At 40.1% G+C, this 26081-nt stretch overlaps 1 protein-coding gene across 1 annotated transcript in view; it reads left to right on the top strand.

The window, feature by feature from the left end:
• Positions 1-11729: 11729 nt before the first annotated feature.
• Positions 11730-26081, top strand: part of TXNL1 (thioredoxin like 1) — a 35176-nt gene continuing 20824 nt past the window's right edge. The window contains exons 1-3 of the mRNA XM_002828239.6: positions 11730-12112; positions 23321-23417; positions 25315-25488. Coding sequence (XP_002828285.1) covers positions 12015-12112; positions 23321-23417; positions 25315-25488 — 369 coding nt within the window. The 5' untranslated portion in view covers positions 11730-12014. The remainder of the gene's footprint in view (positions 12113-23320; positions 23418-25314; positions 25489-26081) is intronic.

Here is a 26081-nt window from a genome sequence, read left to right as displayed (position 1 = left end):
ATCTGATTCCAAACTCCTGTCATCTCATTCAGTTCCTTGTGGCTGTCTGACTAAGGGCCCTGGCTTCTTACTGGCTCTGAACTGGAAGTGGCCATCAGGTCCTAGCAGCCACCCACAGTTCCTTACCACATAGGCCTTACTAAAGGCTCTCTCGCAACATGGCAGCATACTCCTTCAAAGCCAGCAAGGAGAATCTCTCTACTGAGCACAAGAAAGGAGTCACACAGATATAGATACAGCCATGGATATGGACATGGATATAGATATGGAAATAGATGTAGATGATAACCTAAATTAGGGAGTGACATCCATCACCTTTGCCATATTTTACTGGTTAAAGTAAGTCACCGGTTTTATCTGTACTCAAGGAGAAAGGATTATACAAGAGTGTGACTCATCAGGGGTCACTTAAGATGGGCCAGCCACAAATATTAATTTGTCAGCAATGTACCATGTAAATCAGGTGGGAAATACAGGGAGGCAAGGAGACAAGTGAGATGTCGTCATTGTTGTAACCAAAAATGTATGGTTATCACTGCAACAGAATCATAAATGAGAGCCACAGGATAAAGTCAGGAATTTCATCATTTTAGAGGCTTTTTTTTTTTTTTTTTTTTTGAGATGGAGTCTTGCCCTGTCACCCAGGCTGGAGTACAATGGTGCCATCTCAGCTCACTGCAACCTCCACCTCCTGGGTTCACACAGTCCTCCTTCCTCAGCCTCCTGAGTAGCTGGATTGCAGGTGCACACCATCACACCTGGCTAATTTTTTGTATTTTTAGTAGAGATGGGGTTTCACTCTATTGGCCAGACTGGTCCTGAACTCCTGGCCTCAAGATTGGCCTGTCTCCGCCTCCCGAAGTGTTGGGATTACAAGCGTGAGCCACCACACCCGGCTTTAGAGGCATTTTTAAAACTTAAGTACTACTCTGTCCTTAAAATTTAGTAGCAGGCTGGGCACAGTGGCTCACACCTGTAATCTCAGCACTTTGGGAGGCCGAGGCAGGCAGATCACAAGGTCGGGGGTTTGAGACTTTAGTAGCAAATTACCCTACAGCACACCAGTACCTTCTGGACTTCTTAAGCTCCAGGTTAGCTCTGCAAAAGGCAAGGAGGCTTGTTCCTCCATTTTACAAATTTCAAAAGAGGGACATAGCCCAGTGGTCTAACAGTGACTTTATTGCTACTGTTATTTTCTGATCACTTCACGTGTGCTGTTATTTTTTTCTCATTGAGGTTTTCAGTCTTAGTTTGGTATTCCCCATGGTGCCTAGTACTCAGCTAATACTCCCCTTTCCTTCCTGGACCCTCTCCCAGAAAAGTCATATCATGGTCGATGGCTTTATTTTAATACCAAATGGCAAAGAGGCTTAATAAGGGTTTTTTGCATGATTTTTGTGTAATTAAAACTGTTTCGTGCAATTAAGAGATTCCTTTTGCACTTTCTCACATGACATAAAAGTCAAGTGTTGATACTTCTCTTTTTTTCCTGTCTCATGACTTCCATGATTCAAACCATTTCTTTCCAAGTAACAAAATGTCTTTTTCTAGAAACATCTCTAGTTACTCCATACTCGGGCCTTTTAGGAAGGAGTGAAGGTGATAAGGTTTGGGGTGCTAAACCTCCTCACAAATGAGGGTTTCACAGCCTCCCTCACCAAACCAGCAAGACTAGCAAGGGAAAATTAGAATAGATAATGAAGGAGGAGCTGATGAGTACTAGTAGTAGCCCTGGTCACCAACTGCAGCAACAGGGCTGTAGATCGTCTACTAACCTCCCTCTTCTAGGTTTCCCATAAGGAAGAGAGGATGACCAGAAACCTGGAGGAGTTGCTCCCCAAACCTGTGTAGAGAAGGGGACTCATTTTTGTGTAAATAGTGGACTATGGGAGACACATGAAGCACCACCCAGATTCCCCTTCAAGAAAGAACCGCTTCCTAGCTGCAAGGAGAGTGATTTGCTCACACTCTTGCTGTTAGCTTCTTCGGCGTCACCTGGGCTTTCCAGCTGAGATCACACTAATCTTGGGGCAGCCTCTGATAATGACTGAGCAGGGTGAGGAAAGTCCAGGGCACACTCTTCTTGGGGAGGCCCCTGCTCTAGGGGGTGGTATCAAGGCATAGGAATTTCTGCTCCCATGGAGGACTCTTTTAACAGGCAATCTTTGTGCTAGAGCTCCCTCTTGGGTTAGTAGAGACTTTGTCAGATCTGCTTTTTCCCTTCCTCTGCCCAATCCTACTTCCTCCCTTTTCCTCTCACAGATGTGAGAGAAATAAACCTTTTGGACTCCTCACTCCATCTCAGCATCAGCTTCCCAGAGAACCTAGCCTGCACCATGACACCATTTTTAACAATTGACAATCAGGAGCCGTCATTGTACTTTTGCAACTTTTCTCTTGATTTTATTTTTTTTTCTGAATAAAAAGTTGGAAAAAAAAGAAACAAAGATTAAACAGATTTTTAATAAAAGAGAGACATAAGACTTATCAACCCATGCAATGCATGTGTCTTATTTTGATATTGATTCAAGTAAACTATAAAATAAATTAGGAGAAAAATGGGAAATTTTAACGGAGTGGATATTTAATGATATTAAAGAAGACTTATTAACATATTAGAATGTCATAATGATATTTTGGTTATGTTTTTAAAGGATTCCTCATCTTCCAGATGTGCAGGCTGAAATATTTATGGATGAAATTGTCAGATGCCTAGCATTTGCTCCATGATAATCTGAGGTAAGGAAGACAGTGGCAATAGCTACCTTAACTTTACTTCCATCTTCATGAAATAGTACATTCTTTTACTTCTAATTCTAATTCATCAAGGTGAAAAAAGTCACTTATTCACCATCCAGTGGTTTTAGGCACTATGCTAAGCTACGCATACAGAAAATGCAGAGACTTGGTTCTTGTGGTCAAGTTACTCAGTCTGGCAGGGAGGCAGGGAGACAGGCAGACCCACTACTGTGAGGAGTGATGTACCTGGTGCTTTCCACCAGTTGCTGTGGGGCTGGTCCTCCTACTGACCTTGTAATACTAATGTTCTGAATTTTGATGGGAAATATTGTTTTTAACATTGTGTGAAAAGCCACTTCCTTATTGTACAGAAACCACTAACATACATTTGACTTTTATTGGATTTCTTCAGTATCTGGCCCTCAGATGTACTCAGATATTCAGATATCTGCTACTTAAGAATGGACTGAATGTGTGTATGTGTTACGTGTGTGTTTGCTCAAGGGCATGCCTGAGAGAGGGCTTTGAATAAAGTGAAGCTTCTGTCAAGAGTTTTATCAGCTGGACATAGTGGCTCATCCCTGTAATCCCAGCATTTTGGGAGGCCGAGGCGGGTGGATCACTTGAGGTCAGGAGTTTGAGACCAGCCTGACCAACATGGTGAAACCCCATTTCTACTAAAAATGCAAAAATTAGCCAGGTGTGGTGACATGCACCTATAATCCCAAGTACTTGGGAGGCTGAGGTAGGAGAGTCGCTTGAACCCAGGAGCCAGTGGTTGCAGTGAGTCAAGATCACGCCACTGCACTCCACCTGGACAACAGCGTGAGCCTGTCTCAGACAAAAAAAAAAAAAAAAGAATTTTATCATTTCCTTCCTTGTTTGTCTTTCCTAGCTAGACAATATCTACAATACCACAAGCAAAAAGAGCTCTTTTACAGCTAGTGATTAAATGAAAACACAGATTGTAAGTTTTGTGTAGTTTCTCAGTTCCAAAGAGTTAATTCCAATAATGCTAGAGACTAAATGTTCATTTCCCCAATATTCATATATTGAAACCCCAGTGTGATGGATTTGGAGACGGGGACCTTTGGGAGGTAACTAGGTCATGAGAGTAGAGCCCTTATGAAAGAAGAGACAAGAGAGAATACTTGTTCTCCTGCCTGCCCTCTTCCTCTCCACTCTTTCTCTCTCTCACCCACTTCTTCCCCACTGTATGAGGATACATCAAAAAGACAGCCCTCTTAAATCAGCAAGAGAACCCTCACTAGACACTGGATTTGGGCCAGCACCTTGATCTTGGATTTCTCAGCCCCCAGAACTGTGAGAAATAAATGTTTGTTTAAACCACCAACTCCATGGTACTCTGTTAGAGTAGCCTGAACCAAGACAAAACCCTCAACGTACTCTTTTAAAAAATTAAAATAAAATTTAAAATGCAGTTTTTATTACAGAGGCTGAGGTGTTAGAAATATTTTTCTAAATATCTGGGCTTCTTAATAGAAACTCTAAGCAGTTTAATGACATCAGATATAAATTTAAGAATAAAAAACTATTTTACATATTTGGCAAACACCCGAACTGATTCTGAGAATTGCCAGTGAGTTTCTTTAGTATGCTCCAGGAGATTTGTGACAGTGATAGAACACTCTACCGCTCCCTAGGAAACCCTCTCCTCCAAGGCATAGCCAAAACTAAAGAATATAATGTTAGCGCAATAAATGGTACATCTGGAGACTTGATGGCATCTAAAGAGACACTTGCTATCAAAGGGGAAATGAGATCCTTTTGACTAAAAATATATTGCGCCACCTAGGGACACCTGGGAAAATAATATATTCAATTTTCAAATTCAAAGCATACAACTAGAAAGGGTTTGGAAATTATGAAGCAGGATTTCCTTTTTATTTAATATTTGTATTACATAAACATCGCACAAATTACACCAGGCTGGAGTGCAGTGGCTCAATCCTAGCTCACTGCAGCCTTAAACTCCTGGGCTCAAGGGATCCTCCCACTTTAGCCCCCCCAAGTATCTGGAACTACAGGTGTATAACATCATGCCTAGCTTGAATTCTTAGATATGACGGCAAAAGGAAAAAATAGGTAAATTGGATTTCATTGAAATTTAAAACATTTGTGCATCAAATGACACCATAAAGAAAGTAAAAAGACAACCCATAGAATGGAATATCTGAAAGTAATTTACTCTATAAGGGATTGATACCCAGAATATATAAAGAATTCCTACAACCCAACAGCTAAAACAAACAACCTGATTCAAAAATGGGCAAAGGACTTCAACAGACACTTCTCCAAAGAAAATAAAGAAATAAGCATTATGCACATGAAAAGATGTTTAACATCTTAAGTCATCAGGGAAATGTGAGATATCACCTCACTCACAAAGATGACTATTATCAAAAAAATTAAAATTAGTAATTGTTGCTAGGATGTGGAGAAATTGGAACCCTCATACATTCCTAGTAAGAATGTAGAATGGTGCAGGCACTGTGGAAAACAGTATGGCAGTTTCTCAAATAGTTAAACAGAATCGCCATACGATCCAGCAATTCCACTCCTAGGTATATACTAAAAAGAACTGAAAAGCAGGGACTTGAAGAGATCCTTGTACACCAATGTTCACAGCAGCATTGTCAACAACAGCTAAAAGGTGGCAACAATCTGAGTGTCCATCAACAAATGAATAAGGGACTTGAAGAGATCCTTGTACACCAATGTTCACAGCAGCATTGTCAACAACAGCTAAAAGGTGGCAACAATCTGAGTGTCCATCAACAAATGAATAAGTAAAATATGATATGCCCATATAATGAAATATTATTGAGCCTTAAAAAGGAATGAAATAAATTTTGATATATGCTATAATATGGAAGAAATTTGAAAACATAGTGCTAAGTGAAATAAGCCAGGCCGGGTGCGGTGGCTCACACCTGTAATCCCAGCACTTTGGGAGTCTGAGGCAGGCGGATCACTTGAGGTCAGGAGTTTGAGACCAGCCTGGTCAACATGGTGAAACCCTGTCTCTACTGAAAATACAAAAATTAGCCAGGCATGGTGGCGCATGCCTGTAATCCCAGCTACCTGGGAGGCTGAGGCAGGAGAATTGCTTGAACCTGGGAGGCAGAGGTTGCAGCCTGGGTGACAGAGCAAGACTTTCTCTCTAAAAAAAAAAAAAAAAAAAAAAAAAAAAAAAAGAAAAAAATAAAAAGAAATAAGTCAGTTAAAAAAAGACAAAAAACCGTATGATTCCACTTACATGAGGTGCCTAAAATAAGCACATTCATAGAGATAGAAAGTAGAATAGAGGCTAGCAGAGATGGGGAAATGGGAAAATGTGGAGTTATTTAGTGGGTACAGAGTTTCTGTTTGGGATGATGAGAAGGTTCTGGAAATGGATAGCAGTGAGTGCACTTAATGCTACTGACTTGTGCACTTTAAAACTGGTTAAAATGGGCCAGGTGCGGTGACTCACATCTGTAATCCCAGCACTTTGCAGGGCTGAGGCAGGAGAATTAGTTGAGCTCAAGGAGCTCAAGAACAGCCTGGGCAACAAAGTGAGATCTCATCTCCACAAAAAAAATTAAAAATTTGCTCAGCATGGTGGGATGCAACTGTCAGCCCAACTACCCGAGAGGCTGAGGCAAGTGTACCAGTTGAGCTCAGGAGGTCGAAGCTGCAGTGAACCACGATCATGCCACTGCACTCCAGCCTGGGTGATAAAGTGAGGCCCTGTCTCAAAAAAGAAAAATTTAAAATGCTAAATTTTATGTAAGTATATTTACTCAATATATATGTATATACATATATATGAGGAAATCCTGCTTCATAATTTTCAAACTCTGTCTAGTTGTATGCTTTGAATTTGAAAATTGAACACATCATTCAATCATATATATACACACTGAGTATATATATATATATATATAACAACTATGGGTTGATCACAAGTCTATGCCTTCCATTTTAGCCCATACCCCTGGACATGGAGCTATCAAAAAAGTGTATACTCCGAAGGACAGGAACATGTAATAATCATCTTTAACTTCTGAGGCTATGGCACAGTGCCTGCCACACTGGAGGTCCTGAAGAATTTGTTGTGGTTGTCAGTGAGCTGATTCCAATCTTAATTCACTGAACTGTGCTGGTTGTTCAGATAAAAACCAATGACTCCCTTGCTACATTCAAATGCATTTCACAGCCTTCATCCTTTTGGTCTTTGACACTTTACTTTTGTGATAGTCCTCCTGATTCTCTGCTTCTCTTAACTTTTCTCATTTTACTCCCTATTTGTAGTTGTCTTTAAATTTCTGTTGTAACTCTTTGCTTTTCTGTATACTTCCTCATGATCTACTTTAGTCGTATCATCTATGACCGCTATGCAGCAAACTCTCTTATATTTATCTCTAGCCTGCTATGTTAATCCTCTAACCTCCAATTTCCCTGGTGTTAAACAATTCTTAAATTTTTATATCAGGCAGAGTCACAAAAGGAAAAAGTGCATTCAAAATGGGTAATTGAGGATAATTTGGTAAGGGGAGTATTAACAAACATGTAGATAGAGTTTAGGAAAATCAAAAAAGTAATGGTGGGCCAGGCATAGTGGCTCACACCTGTAATCCCAGCATTTTGGGAAGCCATGGCGGGCTGATCAGTTGAGGTCAGGAGTTGGAGACCAGCCTGGCCAACATGGTAAAACCCCATCTCTACTAAATATACAAAATTAGCCTGGTGTGGTGGCAGTTGCCTGTAATCCCAGCTAGTCACAAGGCTGAGGCAGGAGAATTGCTTCATCCCAGGGACAGAGGTTGCAGTGGGCCAAGATCACGCCACTGCACTCCAGCCTGGTTGACAGACAGAGAGAGGCTCTGTCCCACCCCTTCCCCCCCCAAAAAAAGCAATGGTGTTGCTAAAGAGAAAATAAAGACAATGACAGCAAGGATTGAGCAGTGAGTAGAAAAGATTAACTGTAAAGTAGGGGACTAGATTCATCACACAACTATGCTCTGGGTGGGCGGGGTGGTTCTTTTTAAACCAAAGGATCCTTATTTGTATTAGGAGAGTGAAGTTTCTGGATGTTGCCCATTAGCTGGTGGTATCTGGGCTTACCAATTAGGCTAGTGCTAGGTGGCTGGAGATAGTTCATGCTATAAGCCTGGGAAGTCCATTTAGGAATTATGGCTTCCAGGTACCTCTGTTTCCTATGGGTGCCTGCCTTGGGATTACAGTGGCAAGTGTCTCTGCACTTTATGTGAAGTATCTAATTCAGTACTATCTTGTCTAGTCAGGTCTAGGTAGCATCAACAGGCTGTCATGCCCACTGTCTGGTTCCAGCCCATGCTGATGTCTGAAGGGAGTGGGTGGATGGGTGGCAGATAGCTGAAAGAACACTTGGGAGGCCATAGGCCGGTGAAAGATGGTTTTACTCAGCAGCTCTCTTACACTGTGTGTCTCTGTCTTGGCTGCCTGCTCCGGCTCTGCCGCTCCCACGCCTGCAGCTGCATTCCCTGGTCTGCAAGGCCAGCTCTCCCTTACAGGGTCAGCAGCTTAATTCTCTCCGGGCATGAGCCAAGCCATGCCGTGCTGTATGTACAGCGTCAGCAGGGCAGTTATAACTTTTACAAACAATAGTGCCTCCAAACCAGGCGATGAGCCTTCCCATGTTATAGCTACATAGCTGTGATTATATAACAAGTGGAGTTATGTGCCTGTGCTCCAAACTCACTGAGTCACACAGGATGTTTACCTCGGCCTATTCTTGACCAAATCACATCCATTTTCCTTACACTAGGTGACTGGCCCAGAGTTTCTCTGTTGGTATCCTGGTGCTACCAACAGCCAGGAGTGATTTCTACTTCCATGTCTGAAGAGACAATAGAAGACAATGTTTGCAGGAACCCAAAGAGGGTAATGGTATGACCAGAGCTGTGGCCTTTGGCAGAGACAAAGACAACGTGTGGCGACACAGACAACGTGTGGCAACACGGCAGGAAGGGAGCTAAGGGAATTACTAACTGGATCTCATTTTCTTCTACCCTCCAATCTCTTCAAGAAGTTCCAACAGAGGATCCTATTGATGTAGTCCATGTAGGCAGGTTCCTAGGGCTGACAGCAGAGTGAGGAAAGGTAGAGAGTAGATCCGGAGGGACACATGGTGTCTCTATCAGAGCTAACTTTTACAATGCCTCTTTTCATCTTGCTTCTCAAGAATCTATAATCTATCTTGCTTTCATAAGACCTGTTCCTCCCTTCATATCTACTATAGCTGCTGTAGTGGAGACCACTTCTACTTGCTTCTTAGGCAAAACTGGAAGGACAGTTGGGAATAATAATAATCCATCTGTTCTGGATAAACTGTGCTCCCTTACCCCACCCAAATTCATAGGTTGAAGCCCCAACCCCCAATATGACTCTAAGTGAAGACAGGACCTTTAAGGAGGTAATTAAAGTTAAGTGACATCATCAGAGTGGATCCTTAATCTAATAGGACTGGTGTCCTTGTAAGGAAGAGAAACAGACTAGTATTGTATGTACATGTGTGTGTGTGCACAGAGAAAAGACCATGTGAAGACACAGTGAGAAGGCAGCCATTTAAAAGTGCAGGAGAGAGGCCTTAGGAGAAACCAATACCAGCAGCACTTGGATCTTGGACTCCCAGTCTCCAGAACTGTGAGAAATACATTTCTTCTGTTTAAGTCACTCAGTCTTTGGTATTGTTATAGCCAAAGACTGAGTTGTTATAGCAACCCTAGCTGACTAGCTGAATAGACACCACTGTTTATAAACATCTTTTATCAAGTATCTTATGATTTGGTTCTTTATAAACATCATCCAATATAACCTTTTACCATCACAATCCTAGAAAGCAGGTGTTATTAATCCAAGGCTCACAGACAAGGAAGCTGAGGTTCTGAGAGGTTAGTAGTTTGTGCATGGCCATAAAATTTAAGTAGCAAGGCCGGTCACGGTGGCTCACGCCTGTAATCCAATCACTTTGGGAGGCCAAGGCGGGCGGATCACCTTAGGTCAGGAGTTTGAGACCAGCCTGGCTAACATGGTGAAACCCTGTCTCTACTAAAAATACAAAAAATTAACCAGGCGTGGTGGTGTGTGCCTGTAATCTCAGCTACCCGGGGCGGGCTGAGACAGGAGAATTGCTTGAACCCGGGAGGCAGAGGTTGTGCTGGGCCGAGATTGTGCCACTGCCCTCCAGCCTGAGCGACAGAGTGAGACTCCGTCTCAAAAAAAAAAAAAAAAAAAAAGCAAATATTTATTATGGGGACTTCTGTCTATTAAAACCATTGCAATGTGCTGATATCACATGAAAAAGGAACGTAATTACTGTGCCTCTGGTGTGGCTGGGTTCAGTTAAGAATTATCTTAATATGTTTCTGCAACACCTTTAGCTTTCTCTTTTCACATATCCTGAGCTTCAACTATCACCCAATCTGATGACTCTCAAATCTGTAGCGTCATCCTAGTCCTTTTTCTTTAGTACCAGGCTCATCCCTCTCATGATCTACTGTTATCTCTCACTTGGATGTCCTACAGGCATTTTAACTCATTTTTAAAAAGCTACACGATTGAAATGTTTGAGTTATCTTAAACTCCTCTGTCATCTCACTAAATTGGACCAATAATTGTTTCTCAAACATGTCCTTTCCTCTTCACTTCCACTGCAGATGCTTTCCTAATTTAGTTCCTGGATCACCACAGTATCCTCCTAAATGGATCTCACTGCCTTCCATCCTCCTTGCTGCTACCTGAGGGCTTTTCTAAAGACACTTTTTTCTTTTCTTTTTTTTTGAGACAGGGTCTGGCTCTGTCGCCCAGGCTGGAGTGCAGTGGCACAATCATAGCTCCCTGCAGCCTTGACCTCCCCGGCTCAAGGAATCCTCTCACCTCAGCCTCCCGAGTAGCTGGAACCACAGGTGCGTGCCACAACGCCCGGCTAATTTTTTGTATTTTTGGTAGAGACGGGAGTTTCACCAGACTTGTAATAGCAAAATTGCCCTGAAATGATTTCTCCATTCTCTTCCCGACAAAATCCAAATTCCTTAGCTAGTCATTATCTGACCTCGGCCTTCCCTCCAATTTCATCTCCCCAGCTAAATCCAAAGACAAATAATTTGCTACCTAGCCTAATATTTAAAAGAGTACACTGGCGTTAGCCTGCCTTGACTTGAAATGAAATCACAGAACCTACTTCACAGGGACTAAGTGAGCTAGTACACATATGAAGAGCTTACCTCTTGCCTGGTACATCATGTGGTAAATATTAGCTATTCTTCTTATCCACCCTCTCAACCCATGCATTTGCACCTGGTGGTCCCCTTGCCTGGAATATTATCTGTCACCATCCATCTAACCCCTGCTTCACTTTCAAGATTCAATCCAGGAGTCAGATTCCTAGCAAGTTTACCCGGCCCCACCCTTCCATCTCGTTAGTCTCCACCGCTTCCTATTCAAATTATTGTTTGCGTCGGTCACTAGACCGTGAACTTCCTAAAGGAGGGATAGTGGTCTTCGAACTTTTTGGTCAAAACCTAAAGACAGGTGCACGATACTTTCTGAATGACTGCACAGAAAGCGCCCCATATGTAATTAAGTCTGTTAATAAATATTCCTAAACCTTATTTTGTCTTGTGTGTAGACCTGCCCCGAATACAGTACAGGAGCATCTTCAGAGTACTTCCAGTGGGTGCCCTGGACAGCAGCTAAGAACCCCAGAGTAAAACGAGTTCTGTGTCCACTGCTACAACTCAGAAACCTCCTCGATAAAAGCCTCAGATCTGGGAAACGCGGATGAATGCGCCAACTTTTGAGTCTCAGTCTGCGCCTGCGCACGTGTCCTCTACACGTCTGCCTCTGCGCCTGCGCCGCTCAAGGTAGCGCGAGGCTACTCAGTCGAGGGTGGGACTACGCTTCGCGTTTTGGGATTGGGCGGTGAAGGCCAAACCGGACGGCGCGGAAATGACGTCACGCTGGCGGCCCTGCCGCGCGGGGGCTGCTGGGTGCCGCACGCCTTCCCTTCCTTCTCCTCTCCCCTCCCCCATCCCTCCCCGCCCCCTCGGCCGCTCCGCTCCCTGGCCGTGACTCGGCACTGAGAGTCCCGGGAGAAGACTCCGCGGTCGCCACCTCTTCTGTCCAGGCCTCGGCCTTCCTGAGCGTCTCTCCTTCCTCTCCCAGATCGTCTTCTCCTTCAGTTTCGAAGCCAGTGGCGTCGCGGCCACCCTGCCGGGCTCTCTGTGAGGATGGTGGGGGTGAAGCCCGTCGGGAGCGACCCGGATTTCCAGCCAGAGCTGAGCGGCGCGGGCTCCAGACTCGCCGTGGTCAAGTTCACCATGAGAGGGTGAGGCCAGGCTCGAGCTCTGTGGGTCCCCATCTGTCCTTCCTTGCTTTCCTTTCACTCTATGTTGGCCCTGGTTTCCTAGCCGTCTGCTGCCACAGAGTGTCCGGCAGTGGCCGCAGCCTCAGGAGCTGCCGGAATTAGGCCTCGTTTCTCGGGTGTGAACCCCCATTTATGCACAGGGGTTCCTAGACGGGCTCGGAGGCCTGGCTGGCCGGCTTCTCCAGCTCAGGAGATTCCTCACCTGCTCCTTTTCAATTCTCTGACAAACCGGTCTTGGGGATGGCCCGCCCCTATTCCTTCCAGCCTGTGGGAGTCTCCGCAGCCACCCTTGCCTGAGCCTGACCCCTTCGTTCTGCGGAGCCAGCTGTCATTTGCAGCTCCAGAGCTCCAAAAGCTTAATTTACCGAACACTTTGTTTCTCTTCACCACCTACATCTCTCTAAAGCCTTTGAAGATTCAGATGGGGCGATCCAACTAATATGCGTAGTTCTTAGTTCTAAATTTCTGCTAATGCATTTTGAACTAAGTTAACGTTGGGTTAGGGTGCTTTTTAAATTATTTAAACTTTTTTCTTCCTCGTTCGGCCACTAACTTGTAGCTTAGGCTCCCCTATGTTTGCGATTGCAACTGGTCACACACGACAGTACATATATATTTCAGGTGGACAGTTGGCCGGATGTCTTAGTTTGACCAGGCTCTGTTTTTTCACTTAAGAGGACAGGGATCTTGAAAAATGTTAACTGTCTTTGGTAAATATCAAAATTATAGGTCGTAGAACAGGTGGACCTTTTATAGTGGATGTGTAATAAATTTCCTGGGTAAGAATGACATGTTGGAGCTCGGCGTTGAGAACCAAGTTTCAGCGTGTGTGTGTGTTTCACAGATCTCTCCTTGTGTATGTCGATAGTATTTAGTTAGAAGTATGAGAGGTTTTCGTTTATTTTCCTTGACCCCTTGGCGTTATTTATACATCTAACTTGGAGCAGTCTACTAACTGGTATCACTGTTTATGTAACACACTTTCTTGTCCAAATAACTGTATAAACACAAAATTCCATTTTGAATTTCAGAGCAAAAAACAAAGTTTCTACTAGATGGTTCACTAAATGTTGAGTATATAAATGGTGGCATTAGGATTATATCGTTTTAGGGAATGGATGCAGATAGATATGAAAACAAGTTAAGACTTATTTTTGGACCAGTCTCTCTTACACTGAATTGAAAAAGAATAGTACCTTGCATTTCATATGGTGGACTAGAGTACCCATATGATATACGGAATTTTGCATTTACTAAATTTAAAGGGTAAGTGATGTCATATATATAAAAACACCTAAAAGGAATGTTAGAATTCTATAAGTGTGTCTTCTCATTTTTAGCAATTTTGTAATGTCTGTATTCTTAATAATAGGGGAATACCTGTAGTACATTAAGTATCTAGGCCACAGTGGAAAAGGAAAGATAGAATTTCAATAAGGAACCTCACCTTACTTTTAGTTCACTTTTCTAATTCTGGCCCGTCGAAGCTTTTATACTTTTGTCCCTCAGTGATATATTGTTTTCCTTCCTTACCATAGCAGTGGGAGAGATAATAGAATAATAAATAAATATTGATTGAAGTGAGAAAACTGGGGAAACATTGCTGCGAAGGAAGGTTTTTTTCTATCAGTGTGGTGTCATTTAAGCATAAGCATAACTGCAGACATTGATTGGTAAAGAACTGTTACATTTAAAAAGGTATTTTAGTGGAATTAAAATTTTTTTCTTTGTAAAAACCGAGGGAAAATTAATGTTTGGATTTAGAGTAAGTTCAAAAGCATATTTATATTACATTTACAAATCTGGTAAGATTATTGTATTTACCTTTAATATTCCTCGAACTTATTGGCCATTAGTACATCCTGTCTAAACTCATTGTCAATAGGACCCCAGAATTATGTATATGAGGGATCAGTATTAGACTCAGAAACAACTGTATTCAGTAAAATCTTGTAAGAAACCTCTTAGATCAAAGTTAATGCTGTCCCAGTTTAGACTGAGGGCATAGTTTCCCCAGCACCTATTTCATTTCCTTTCCAACCTTGTTTTAAACCTTTTTTCTTTTTTTTAACTTCTATGCTTTATCCACTTTCAGTCTAAATTTTACTAAAATGATACATAGATTGTTCTCCTGTATAAGTATCTTTAGTGGCTTATGATAAAATATATATAACATAAAATTGACCATTTAGCCATTTGTAAGAGTATAATTCATTGGCATTAAGGACAGTCAGCCCTCTGTATCCATGGATTGAACCAAATGCGGATAGAAAATATTTGGAGAAAAAAATTGCATTTGTGCTGATCATGTACACACTTTTTTCTTGTCATTATTTTCTAAACAATACAGTATAACAATTATTTACATAGCATTTACCTTAGGCATTATAAGTAATCTAGAGATGATTTAAAGTATATGGAAGAATGGTCGTAGGTTATGTGCAGATACTGTGTCATTTTCTATTAGGCCCTTGAGCATCTGTGATTTAGTGTCTTGCTGGAGGTCCTGAAACTAATCCCAGACATGACTATACAGTCACAATGTTGTGCCACCATCACCGTTTCCTATAACTTTAGACAGAAATTCTATAGCCATTAAAGGATAACTCCCCATCCTTACTTCTCCAAAGGGACAAAACTGTACCCATTAAGCAGTAATTTGCCCCTCCCCATCTACCTCCTTGGTAACTTCTATTCTGCTTTCTGTCTCTATGAATTTGTCAATTTGTGGCACCTAATATGAGTGAAATCGTAACAATATTTGTCCTTTTGTTTTTGACTTCACTTAGCGTAGTATTTTCAAGGTTCATCCATGTCTTAGTATGTCTCAGAATTTCATTCTTCTTTATAATTGCATAACATAATCCATTTATTTATATGGCAAATTTTGTTTACCCATTCATTTTTTGATGGACATTCCAGTTGTGTCTTCCTTTGGCTGTTGTGGATAATGCTGCTAGGGGACATTGCTATACAGGGATCTCTGCTTGCTTGCTTGCTTGCTTTTCTTTTTTCTTATTTGTTAGAGACAGGGTCTTGCTCTGTTGCCCAGGCTGGAGTGCAGTTTTGGGATGATGGCTCACTGCAGCATTGAATTCTTGGCCTCAAGCAATCCTCCCGCATCAGCCTCTCAAGTAAATGGGACTACAGACACATACCACCATGCCCGCTAATTTATTTTTTGTTTTAGAGACTAAGTCTCACTTTGTTGCCCAGGCTGGTCTAAATCCTGGCTTCAAGCGACCCTCCCACATCAGCATCCCAAAGTGCTGGGGTTACAGGTGTGAGTCACTGCGCTGGGCCTCCTGTGCCCATTTTTGAATTGAGTGGTTTGTTTTTGGGTTGAGTTGCAGGAGTTCTTTATATATTCTGGATGTTAATATTTAATTTGCAAATACTTTGTCCCGTTCTGTGGGTTGTCTTTTTCTTGATGGTGTCCTTTGATGCATGAGTTTTAAATTTTGATGAAGTCCAATTTATCTATACTTTTGTTGCCTGTGCTTTTGGTGTCATATTCAAGAAATCATTGCAAGATTCAATTTCATGAAGATTTCTCCCTATGTTTTCATCTAAGAGTTTTATAGTTTTAGCTCTTAAGTTTAGGTCCTTGATCCATTTTGAGTTAATTTTGGTATATGTCGTAAAGTTAGGGTCCAATTCATTTTTTGGCATGTGGATATCCAATTTTTCCAACACCATTTATCGAAAACACTGTCTTTTCCTCATTGAATGGTTAGCACCCTTTTCCCAGAGTATTTTTTAAGGATTAAAACAGTCAACGCTTACATATTCCTTAGTCTGTGTAAAGAACTTGTTTAAGCTCTTATATTGACTCATTCATTCCTCAGAATAACCCTAACAGCTATCCCTGTTTTACAGTTGAGGACACTGAGTCACAGAGAGGTTAAATAACTTGTTTAAGGTCCCGTTAATAAATGCATCATTTGAACTATAAAGTGCTGTTCTTGATCTTTCCAGCCTAAGGAGAAAAGAAATGCACATTTATCTCTGTGTATCTGCACAGAGCCTGACAATTTTCAATATACCTTTCCTTAAATAATTTACACCTCTGCCTGCAATTCATTTCACTCTCTGATATTCTTTTTGGTAATATTTTTAAACTGTCTCCAAATTGTTACTTATGCCCAGATACATTTTAGTGGTTATAAGTAGTACCAGTTTGTTGTTACTAAAGAGTTAAAAGAATATACATTGTGTCATTCGTTGTCCCCGGTCTCCCCCCTCCCCCCCATTAAACAGTGTGAATGATTTTTTCTTTTTTTTTGAGATGGAGTCTTGCTCTGTCATCCAGGCTAGAGTGCAGTGGCATGATCTCAGCTCACTGCAACCTCCACCTCCCAGGTTCAAGCAATTCTCCTGCCTCAGCCTCCTGAGGAGCTGGGATTACAGGTGTGCACCACCACACCTGGCTAATTTTTGTATTTTTAGTAGAGACGGGGTTTCACCATGTTGGTCAGGCTGGTCTCGAACTCGTGACCTCGTGATCCGCCCACCTCGGCCTCTCAAAGTGCTGGGATTACAGGCGTGAGCCACCACTCCCAGCCAATGGTTTTTATCTTGAATTGATGAATGTATGACTTTTGTAGATAATGTTTACCATGCACTGATTTTTTTTTTTTTTTTATTTGAGACAGGGTCTCGCTCTGTTGCTCAGGCTGCAGTGCAGTGATGTGATCATGGCTCAATTGCAGCCTCGACCTCCTGGGCTCAAGCAATCCTCCCAACTCAGCCCCAGCAGTAATTGGAACTACAGGCATGCACCACTATGCCTGGCTAATTTTTTTTTTTTTTTTTTTGAGACAGAGTCTCCCTCTCTCGCCCAGGCTGGAGTGCAGTGGCACAATCTCAGCTCACTGCAAGCTCCGCCTCCCGAGTTCACGCCATTCTCCTGCCTCAGCCTCCCGAGTAGCCGGGACTACAGGCGCCCGCCACCACGCCCAGCTAATTTTTTGTATTTTAGTAGAGATGGGGTTTCACCGTGTTAACCAGGATGGTCTCAATCTCCTGACCTCGTGATCTGCCCGCCTCGGCCTTCCAAAGTGCTGGGATTACAGGCGTGAGCCACCATGCCCTGCCTAAGTTTTAAAATTTTTGTAGAGATGGGGTTTTGTCATGTTGCTCAGGCTGGAGATACATTGAATTTTCTTAAAGCAGATCTGCCTTTGTAGTTTGTTAGGGTTTGTTACAATCTAAGAAGGATGTCAGTGTATATTTGGATGTTGAATTCTAATAGTTACAATAGCTTGTCCAAATAATTATATATTAAACATATGTTAATTACATACCGCAAAATTACTGATGACTGAAGGTAGTTTATTGAAGTACAGAGTTAGCAGGCCCAGTAGTCCATAGGAACCAGGCAGAAAACGTTAGCAAGTAGCTGTAAGACCAGGGCATATTGAAGCCCTGGAGAACAGAGTTGCTTTATTTTTTAACTTTTTATTGAAGTGCAAATATACAAAAATGTGCAAGAAATAGATCATTAACTCCAGACTCCTCGCACTGTCCCAAGCTTCTTCCCACTACTCTTGAATTCTAACACTACAGATCAGTTTTGCCTGTATTTGAACTTCATAGAAACAGAATCATACAGTTATGTAGTTTGTCTGGCTACCTTTCAAGAGTGTGTACACAGTTTAATCTTGGCAATTGATTTAGAAATAACAATGAAAGGCACTGTGTAGGACATTGTTTTGGACTTTTTAGCATAGCTGTTAAGAGTTGGGTTCTGGGCTCTAATTCAAGCTTACTAATTTGTTGTTTTTTAGAGTCATAAAGCTTAAATGAGGTGACATGAGTTTGTGAATGCATAACATATAGTAAGTGCCCAATGAATGCTAGCTGTTTTATGTAATTAATAATACCAATTGTGATTAAGCCTGCCCACTAGTAAACATAGCACATGTATAAATTGCTTAAAGTTTTACCCTGCAGGAAAAAAGAAAAAAAAATTCTTTAACCATGGCTTTAGAAAGCATATTATCCACTTACCAGTTGTGTGTATTGACACAAGTTGTTGCTCAAGGTAAGACACTTATCTTGAAGGGAAGGACAGTTAGCTAGTTCATGAGATGGAATTTATTTTATATTGTGACTGTAGAAAAAAGTGTATTAAAAAGAAGCTGATGGTCTTTCAAAGAAAGCTGATCTTGGATTGTATTTAGGAATTGCCTGTTCTAGTGGTGGCCCTGCCGCCAACTAGGATGTTTGGTGTTGGGCAGGTCATCTTCTGATCTTCAGTTCTTACTTATTGGTTAATTATATTAGGTTATGTCTGTTTAAAGTTTTAGTTTTGTGGGTTCCTTTTTTTTTTTTTTTTTTTGAGACAGAGTTTCGCTCTTGTTGTCTAGGCTAGAGTTCAATGGCGCAATCTCATCTCACTGTGACCTCTGCCTCCCAGGTTCAAACGATTCTCCTGCCTCAGCCTCCCAAGTAGCTGAGATTACAGGCATGCGTTACTAGGCCCAGCTAATTTTGTATTTTTAGTAGAGACGGGGTTTCACCATGTTGGTCAGGCTAGTCTCGAACTCCTGACCTCAGGTGATCCACCAGCCTTGGCCTCCCCACAGTGCTGGGATTACAGGCGTGAGCCACTGCGCCCGGCTGGGTTTATTTCTTTATACATTGTAGAAAGCTAGCAGTTTACTGTATTCTTTTTCTCAAACAGCATAACTCAAAATCCTTCTAACATACGCATTTTATATATTGGACTAAGCAGATAAGTTTTCAGTCAGAGAAGGTTTAGAGTAGAAAAGTAACTTTTTTTTTCTTCATTTTAAATGTCTGGACTAGGTGATCTCTTGAACCTTTTGCAGTGAAATAAGAAATCCTAGATTGTGCAAAGGGCAGCTAATCAAGGTGTGTGCAAGAGAAAAAGGTGTAATTCTGAAATTCAAGCATACTGGGTGCATAATATTTTAGAGCTGGGAGAAGTCCTTGGAGAGTCCTTTTATTTTATACAGAGAAATCAGGTGACTTGTTCATGATCTCAGCTAATGGAAATTTGTTTACTCTCAACTGCTCATGTTAAGGAGACAGACATCTTATGTAAAATGATCAATTGGCTGGGCACAGTGGCTCACATTTGTAATCCCAGTACTTTGGGAGGCTGAGGTGGGAGAATCACTTGAGTCTAGGAGTTCGAGACCAGCCTGGGCAACATAGGCAGACCTCGTGTCTTCAAAACATCAAAAATTAGCAGGGTATGGTGGCACGTGCCTGTAGTCTCAGCTGCTTGGGAGGCTGAGGTGGAAGGATCACTTGAGCCTGAGGGAATGAGGCTGCAGTGAGCCATGATTATGCCACTGCACTCAACATGGGTGACAGAGTGAAACCCTAAAAAAAAAAAAAGAAAAAGAAAAAGAAAATGATCGATTTATTTGAATGATTGTTTTGTGAAAGTGCGCTGCTGTATATATTTGAGTTTGTATATATTTATGCTTCTCTGCTGATGTATTTTGATTTTTGACCAAAGTTCCAACGTCTGATGGCTAACTAAAATTAAAGAATCTAGATAAAGTTAAATCTTGAAACAGTTTTGGCCAGGCTGGTCTTGAACTCCCAACCTAAAGTGATCTACCTGCCTTGGCCTCCCAAAGTGCTGAGATTACAGGCATGAGGCATCATCGGGCCCAGTCTAGTTACTATCTTTCTTACTGATCTTGTTACAAAATTGCATGGGTTTCAAGTAGTTTGCCACAAACTTATTTTTCCCATAAATTCTCTCTTTTTGGTGTGTGTTTTTGCAGGAGGGTGGTTTTCATGAATGGATATATTGTACTATAGCATGGATACCTCTGTAATTTGTGACACCTGTGTAAATGCAGTTAACACTAAATTCTTTATTCTCAACTCATTTAATATTTTAAAATGAAAATACCTATTCATCACAAAAAAGCAAAGGATGCAGAATTATGGATACTAACTGTTCATTGTGCCTGTCTCTGTCTTTTTATCCCCTATGCATTTGTATATATACATAGGTTTGAAATGTGGTCCTAGAGAACGTTTTATAATGAGACTTTCTTCCCCCCTAAATACTGCGAAGTATCAGGCTGGGGTGCAGTGGTGTGATCTTGGCTCACTGCAACCTCCGCTTCCCGGGTGCAAGTGATTCTCCTACTTCAGCCGTCTGAGTAGCTGGGATTACAGGCATGCGCCACCATGCCTGGCTAATTTTTGTATTTTTAGTAGAGATGGGGTTTCACCATGTTGGCCTGGCTGATCTAGAACTCCTGGACTCAAGTGATCCGCCCATCTTGGCCTCCCAAAGTGCTGGGATTATAGGCGTGAGCCAGCGTGCCTGGCCCCTGTCATAACTTTTTAAACTAGTTTTCCATTGATTGCCATTTAAATTGTTTTCTAACTTTACTATTACAAACATGTTACGTTGAACTTCCTTATACTACATGTTATTGTGAAATAGAGTAAGTGTTGTTAAAATGGAATAGACTTTCAAAAGGGCAGTTATTGGGTCTTGGCTTGTGTTCATTTAAAATGAATAGATATGACCCAATCAATGGCCTTTGAAAAACAGTGTAGTGATTTATATTCCCATTTATAAAGTTTAAGACTAATTTTAGTTGACTGTAAATATTATTTTCTTAGATTTTTGGTGTATGGCTTTCAGGATAACACAAGGTGAAATGCTGATTGAAATGTTAAGAATGTGGAGTTGATCACAACTTGAGTTTTAACATTTGTTTTTATTTTGTGTATTAGAATTTGCTTTTTCTTACATTTCTTATTTCTGCAAACTTTTATTGAGACATACATGGCACACAATTAGAAGTGTATAGTTCAATTAATTTTCACAAACTGAACACACATATTTAATCAGCTTCCAGACAAACAAAACATTGCTAGCCTCCAGAAGTCTTATTCTATCAGTAACTCACTAAGGTAACCATTGTCCTGATTTCTGATACCATTGATTGGTTTTGTCTGTATTTGAACTGTATGTAGTCATACAGTATATGCTAGTAGTTGCTTTCTTTCCTCAATGTTATTTGTGAGGTTCATCCATGTTTTTGCAAGAGGTTTTGCACCAGTTATTTTCATTATTGTGTAGTATTTCATTGTATAACTATAATTAGCTTACCCATTCTTTTGTTGATAACAATTTCATTGTTTCTGATTTTTGACTCTTAGAGCTATTACTAACAATACTTTTTCAAATGTTCTAAGGTGAACATGTCTCTTAGATGTATCCCCCAGGAATGTTGATGGGTTGGTGTATTTTAGCAGTTTGGTTTTTTCCCTCCAAAATGGTTAATACCAGCTTGCACTGTCACAGTATATAAAAGTTTAGTTGCTCTGCATTCTTGACAATACTTAATTCTTCTTGTAGCTATTTTTGCAGAGTTGGTTTTAATCTGCATTTCCCGGGTATCCCTGATGACTAATGAAGTAGAACATCTTTCCTGCTTTATAGAAAGTTTTTGACTTTATTTATTGACTGTTTGGATAATCTCATTTGTCAAGTACCTATTCAAGAGTTCATTCTTTTTCTTTTGGGTTTCAGTCTTCTTGTTTTGTAGGAGTTCTTTACATATTAGAAGTATAAGTCCTTTGTTTGATATGTTTTGCAAATACTTTCTCCTAGTCTCTTAAAGACATTTTTTGATGAATAAAAGGTTTTAGTCTTCCAGTTTATCAAATATAGTCCAGTCTGTCAAACCTTTTTTTTTTTTTTAGTACTTCTTGTGTTTTGTATAAGAAATCATTGCTTAGTTTGAGGTTTTCAAAGTGTCTTCCTGTATTTTTTCCTAAAACCTTCATTGTTTCACCTTTTACATTTAGATCTACAACCCATCTGGAATTGGTTTTTGTATATGGTGTGTTGAGATTCATTGCTTTTCCTGTGTGAGTATACAGTTGATCTAGCAGTATTTATTGAAAAGACCATCCTTTTCAGACATCAGAGTACTGTATGTGAGATGGGTCTGTTTCTAGACTCTTCTTTCAAAGGAAAACTGATTTGATCATTTTGCTTATTCTTGTACAAGTACTGTACTCTCTTAATAAAGGTTTATGATAGTTCTTAAGATCTGGTAATATAATTTTTTCAGATTAGAACCTCAGAATGACTTGGGCTGTCCTTGGTATTTCTCTATAATTTTTAGAACTGAAATTTGTTAATTTCTACAAGAAAACCTGCTGAGATCTTACATCAGTTGTAAAGATCAAATTGAGGAAAATTGATATCTTGGCAATATTGAGTTTCAAATTCATAAGCAGAGTAAATTCCTCCATTTATTTAGGTTTTCTTTAATTTCTCTCAGAACAAAGCTGGAAGACTTAACACTATTAGTTATGAAGACTAAATGTAACATCTGGGCTCATTAAGACAGTATAGTATTGATACAAGTATATGTAAATAACTTACTCAAGTAGACCAGAGAATCAGGCCTAGGGTTATGGTTCATGCCTGTAATGTCTGCACTTTGGGAGGCCCAAGGCAGGAGGATCACTTGAACCCAGGAGTTTGAGACCAGCCTGGGCAATATAGTGAGACCCTACTTCTCAAAAAAAAAAAAAAAATTTAGTTTGGTAGCTGGGTGTGGTGGCATGCACCTGTAGTTGCAGCTACTTGGAAGGCTGAGGTGGGAGGATTGCTTGAGCCTGGAAGATTGAGACTGCAGTGAGCCATGATCATGCCACTGTACTCTGGCCTGGGTTATAGAATGAGACCTTGTCTCCAAAAAAAAAGAAAAATAGACCAGCTTGGTGGCTCATGCCTGTAATCCCAGCACTTTGGGAGGGGCCAAGGCAGGTGGATCACCTAAGGTCAGGAGTTCGAGACCAGCCTGGCCAACCCAGTGAAACCGTGTCTCTACTAAAAATACAAAAATTAGCTGGGCGTGGTGGTGGGCGCCTGTAATCCCAGCTACTGGGGAGGCTGAGGCAGGAGAATCAGCCCAGGAGATGGAGGTTGCAGTGAGCGGAGATCACTCCATTGCACTCCAGGCTGGGCGACAGAGTGAGACTCCGTCTAAAAAAAACAAAAAACAAACAAAACAAAAAAAAACAGAGAGTCAAAAGCCAGCAATATCAGTGTTTGTTCTATTTTATGTTTAATTGACGAGTGCTTTAGAATTACAATCTTTAGCGTTATTTTACTTAATGTTCCTTTTCCTTTTCTAACAGGTGTGGGCCATGTTTGAGGATTGCCCCAGCATTCAGTTCTATGAGTAATAAATATCCACAGGCTGTTTTCTTGGAAGTCGATGTACATCAGTGTCAGGTAAGGGAAAGGAATCTTTTTTCTTTTTAATTTACTTTTGAATAAATTTGAAATCCAACATTAATATTCTTCATTTATCTCTTGATGCACATAGTACTTATTCCTTTGAAGATAGGAAGATGTTATGTTGATGTCATTATTACAGATGTCATTATGGCTGCATTAGTTAAGAAGAGTAGCACATTATTAATTGCTTCAGGTTTGTATTAATCACCTTCTGATATAAAATTAATACGATGTTGTTAATAGGTCACCTAGCAGTTCTGTGTATTACATTTCCTTATGTTTTGCAAGCCTAGAATTATATCTTCTGCCCCCGAGGCATTGGCATTATATAGCAGTGGCAAGGAGTTCTTGGTTGTAGTTTGAATTGATCAGTTTGTTATCTTATCTGCAAATGGACACACTGAACAGAAACTTTAAAATGGTGATTACTGTTGATTGGGCCACAGTGTTGTGGGTGAATTGCCCTGATTACTTAGTTGGAATGGTATGTGGCAGTTCTGTGTTTGTATATGCAGAAATGTGGGGAATTGTTAAGGGAAAAAAAAAATTGGAAGGGCTCCTTCCAATACTAAAAAGTAGAGTCTTTAGTTCTAACTAAGGAACAACTCTATAGCTCTGCAGCTTTATCTTTGTTAAATTTCTGAGTGTGGAAAAAATTTTAGAATATTATGTAGTGTGTAGTTACTTTGGGGGTTTGTTGAAAACCCTACATTACACACATTGATGTTTCAGCACTTAGTTGCATGTTATTGCACTATATCATTGGCCCCTGATTTAATCACTATTTCTAAAATGAAAGTGCTTTCTCCTGGAGCTGTTCTGTCAGGTATTGTAACCACTGGCTACATGTGGTTACTGAGCACTTCAACTGTGACAAATTCATATTGAGATGTACGGAAAGTATAAAATACAGATCAGATTTTAAAGACAGTATAAAAAAATGTAAAATATTGCATTATCTTTTTATGTTGATTAGATTGAAAATGCATATATTAGATTTCCTGTAATATTAAACTTGATTTTACTTATTTTACTTTTTTAATATAGATAATAGAAAATTTACAATTGCATGTGTAGCTCACATGTGCTACATATCCATTGTTTTGGGCAGCACTTTCCTGAAAGGTCATAGTTTTTTCACCTAGAGGCTTTGAGAAGACATTCCTGTGTTATCTTTATGTTCTTTTTCTTTAAAAAGTATAGTAGTGACTTTCATAATATTTGAATATGTAAGGTGCCATATTTGCTTTACTGTTTCCTTTATACTTGTCATGAAAAGCTTAAACTAGGATACTCAGTGGGTATTAGGTAATTTCCATTCAGTAGTTAGTCTTATACAATTGTGGAGCTAGGACAGAATTTATAAAGGTAGCTGTTAGAATGTGTTTGATGGGTGACCAAAAGTCATTTCTGTAAGAATAAAAATTGGGTGATGGTTGCAGTGCAAAATACATTACATGCTCTTTTTAACAGGCAGATTGGCTACCGGTTTTCAGACGTGTACTTTTTTCTAGTAGCAGTGGTTTGTGTTGACTTTATCAATACCCTTCTTGGTTATTCTTGAGAAATACCTGTAATTATGAAAGACCTGTCTGGCGTTAAGCACAGTTTCTGCATTGGAAGCTAATTTTTCTACTGGATGATATATTTAACAGTAAAAATGATAAAAACATAGGGAATGTTCTTTATGGTGTGTGTGATGGTAATGTAGCTATGCCCATAGGGGAACTCTCTTAGGAATAGGTCTGTTTTTTCCTTAAATAACAAAAATGCAGTATTTTACATGTTTTTAGTTCATGCTTATGGTATTTAACTTCCATAAAGGTGTAGAATGAATATTCAAAGTGGTTTAAGATTTAATTCATAACACTGTCCAACTTGCCAATTCTAGGGAACAGCTGCCACCAACAATATATCAGCAACACCTACATTTTTGTTTTTTCGAAACAAAGTGAGAATTGATCAATATCAAGGAGCAGATGCTGTGGGATTAGAAGAAAAAATCAAGCAGCACTTAGAAAATGACCCTGGAAGCAATGAGGACACAGATATTCCAAAAGGCTATGTATGTAGACTGAAAAGTGAAATCATAATATATAATATCTTGTACATGTCATTATTTGGCTAAAATGAAATATAACTATGTTTCCATCTTCTATCTCTTACTGGTTTAGAATACTTTTAAATAAGAGCTTTCAAATTTATTAGCTGACTATTGAGTTTTGTCTGTATGTATACATTTGTGTGTGTGTTAAGCCTCTATCATAAATCATTTTTCCTAAATTTCTCCTGATTTTCTTTGCCACTTTTTTAAAATCTGCTTTCTGAACTATTTTAATTGCCATTTAAAAATACTTGCTTTATACATTTTTTTTCCAGAAAATGTAGAAATGTGCATTAGAAATTTTTTTTTCACTTTTTGACAATTATGTAAAATGACTTACAAGTTTTAATTATGGCCATTAACTCCTTTTACTGCCACTCACTTCCTATAGTTTTGTCTTTTTAAATGTATGCCCTCTTTTCTGGCACTCTATTTTTTTTTAAAAAAAGGTCTAATTACTGATTTTGTTTTAGAATCAAATTTGACTTTGGTATCACATGTATTATTCTAGGTTTTAAGAGTAAGTTATTTCAAATAACAACACAAAGACTTAA

Source organism: Pongo abelii, chromosome 17 (genome assembly GCF_028885655.2).
Source record: "Pongo abelii isolate AG06213 chromosome 17, NHGRI_mPonAbe1-v2.0_pri, whole genome shotgun sequence".
Taxonomy (NCBI): Eukaryota; Metazoa; Chordata; class Mammalia; order Primates; family Hominidae; genus Pongo; species Pongo abelii.
This window is presented reverse-complemented; position numbering and strand designations above follow the sequence as displayed.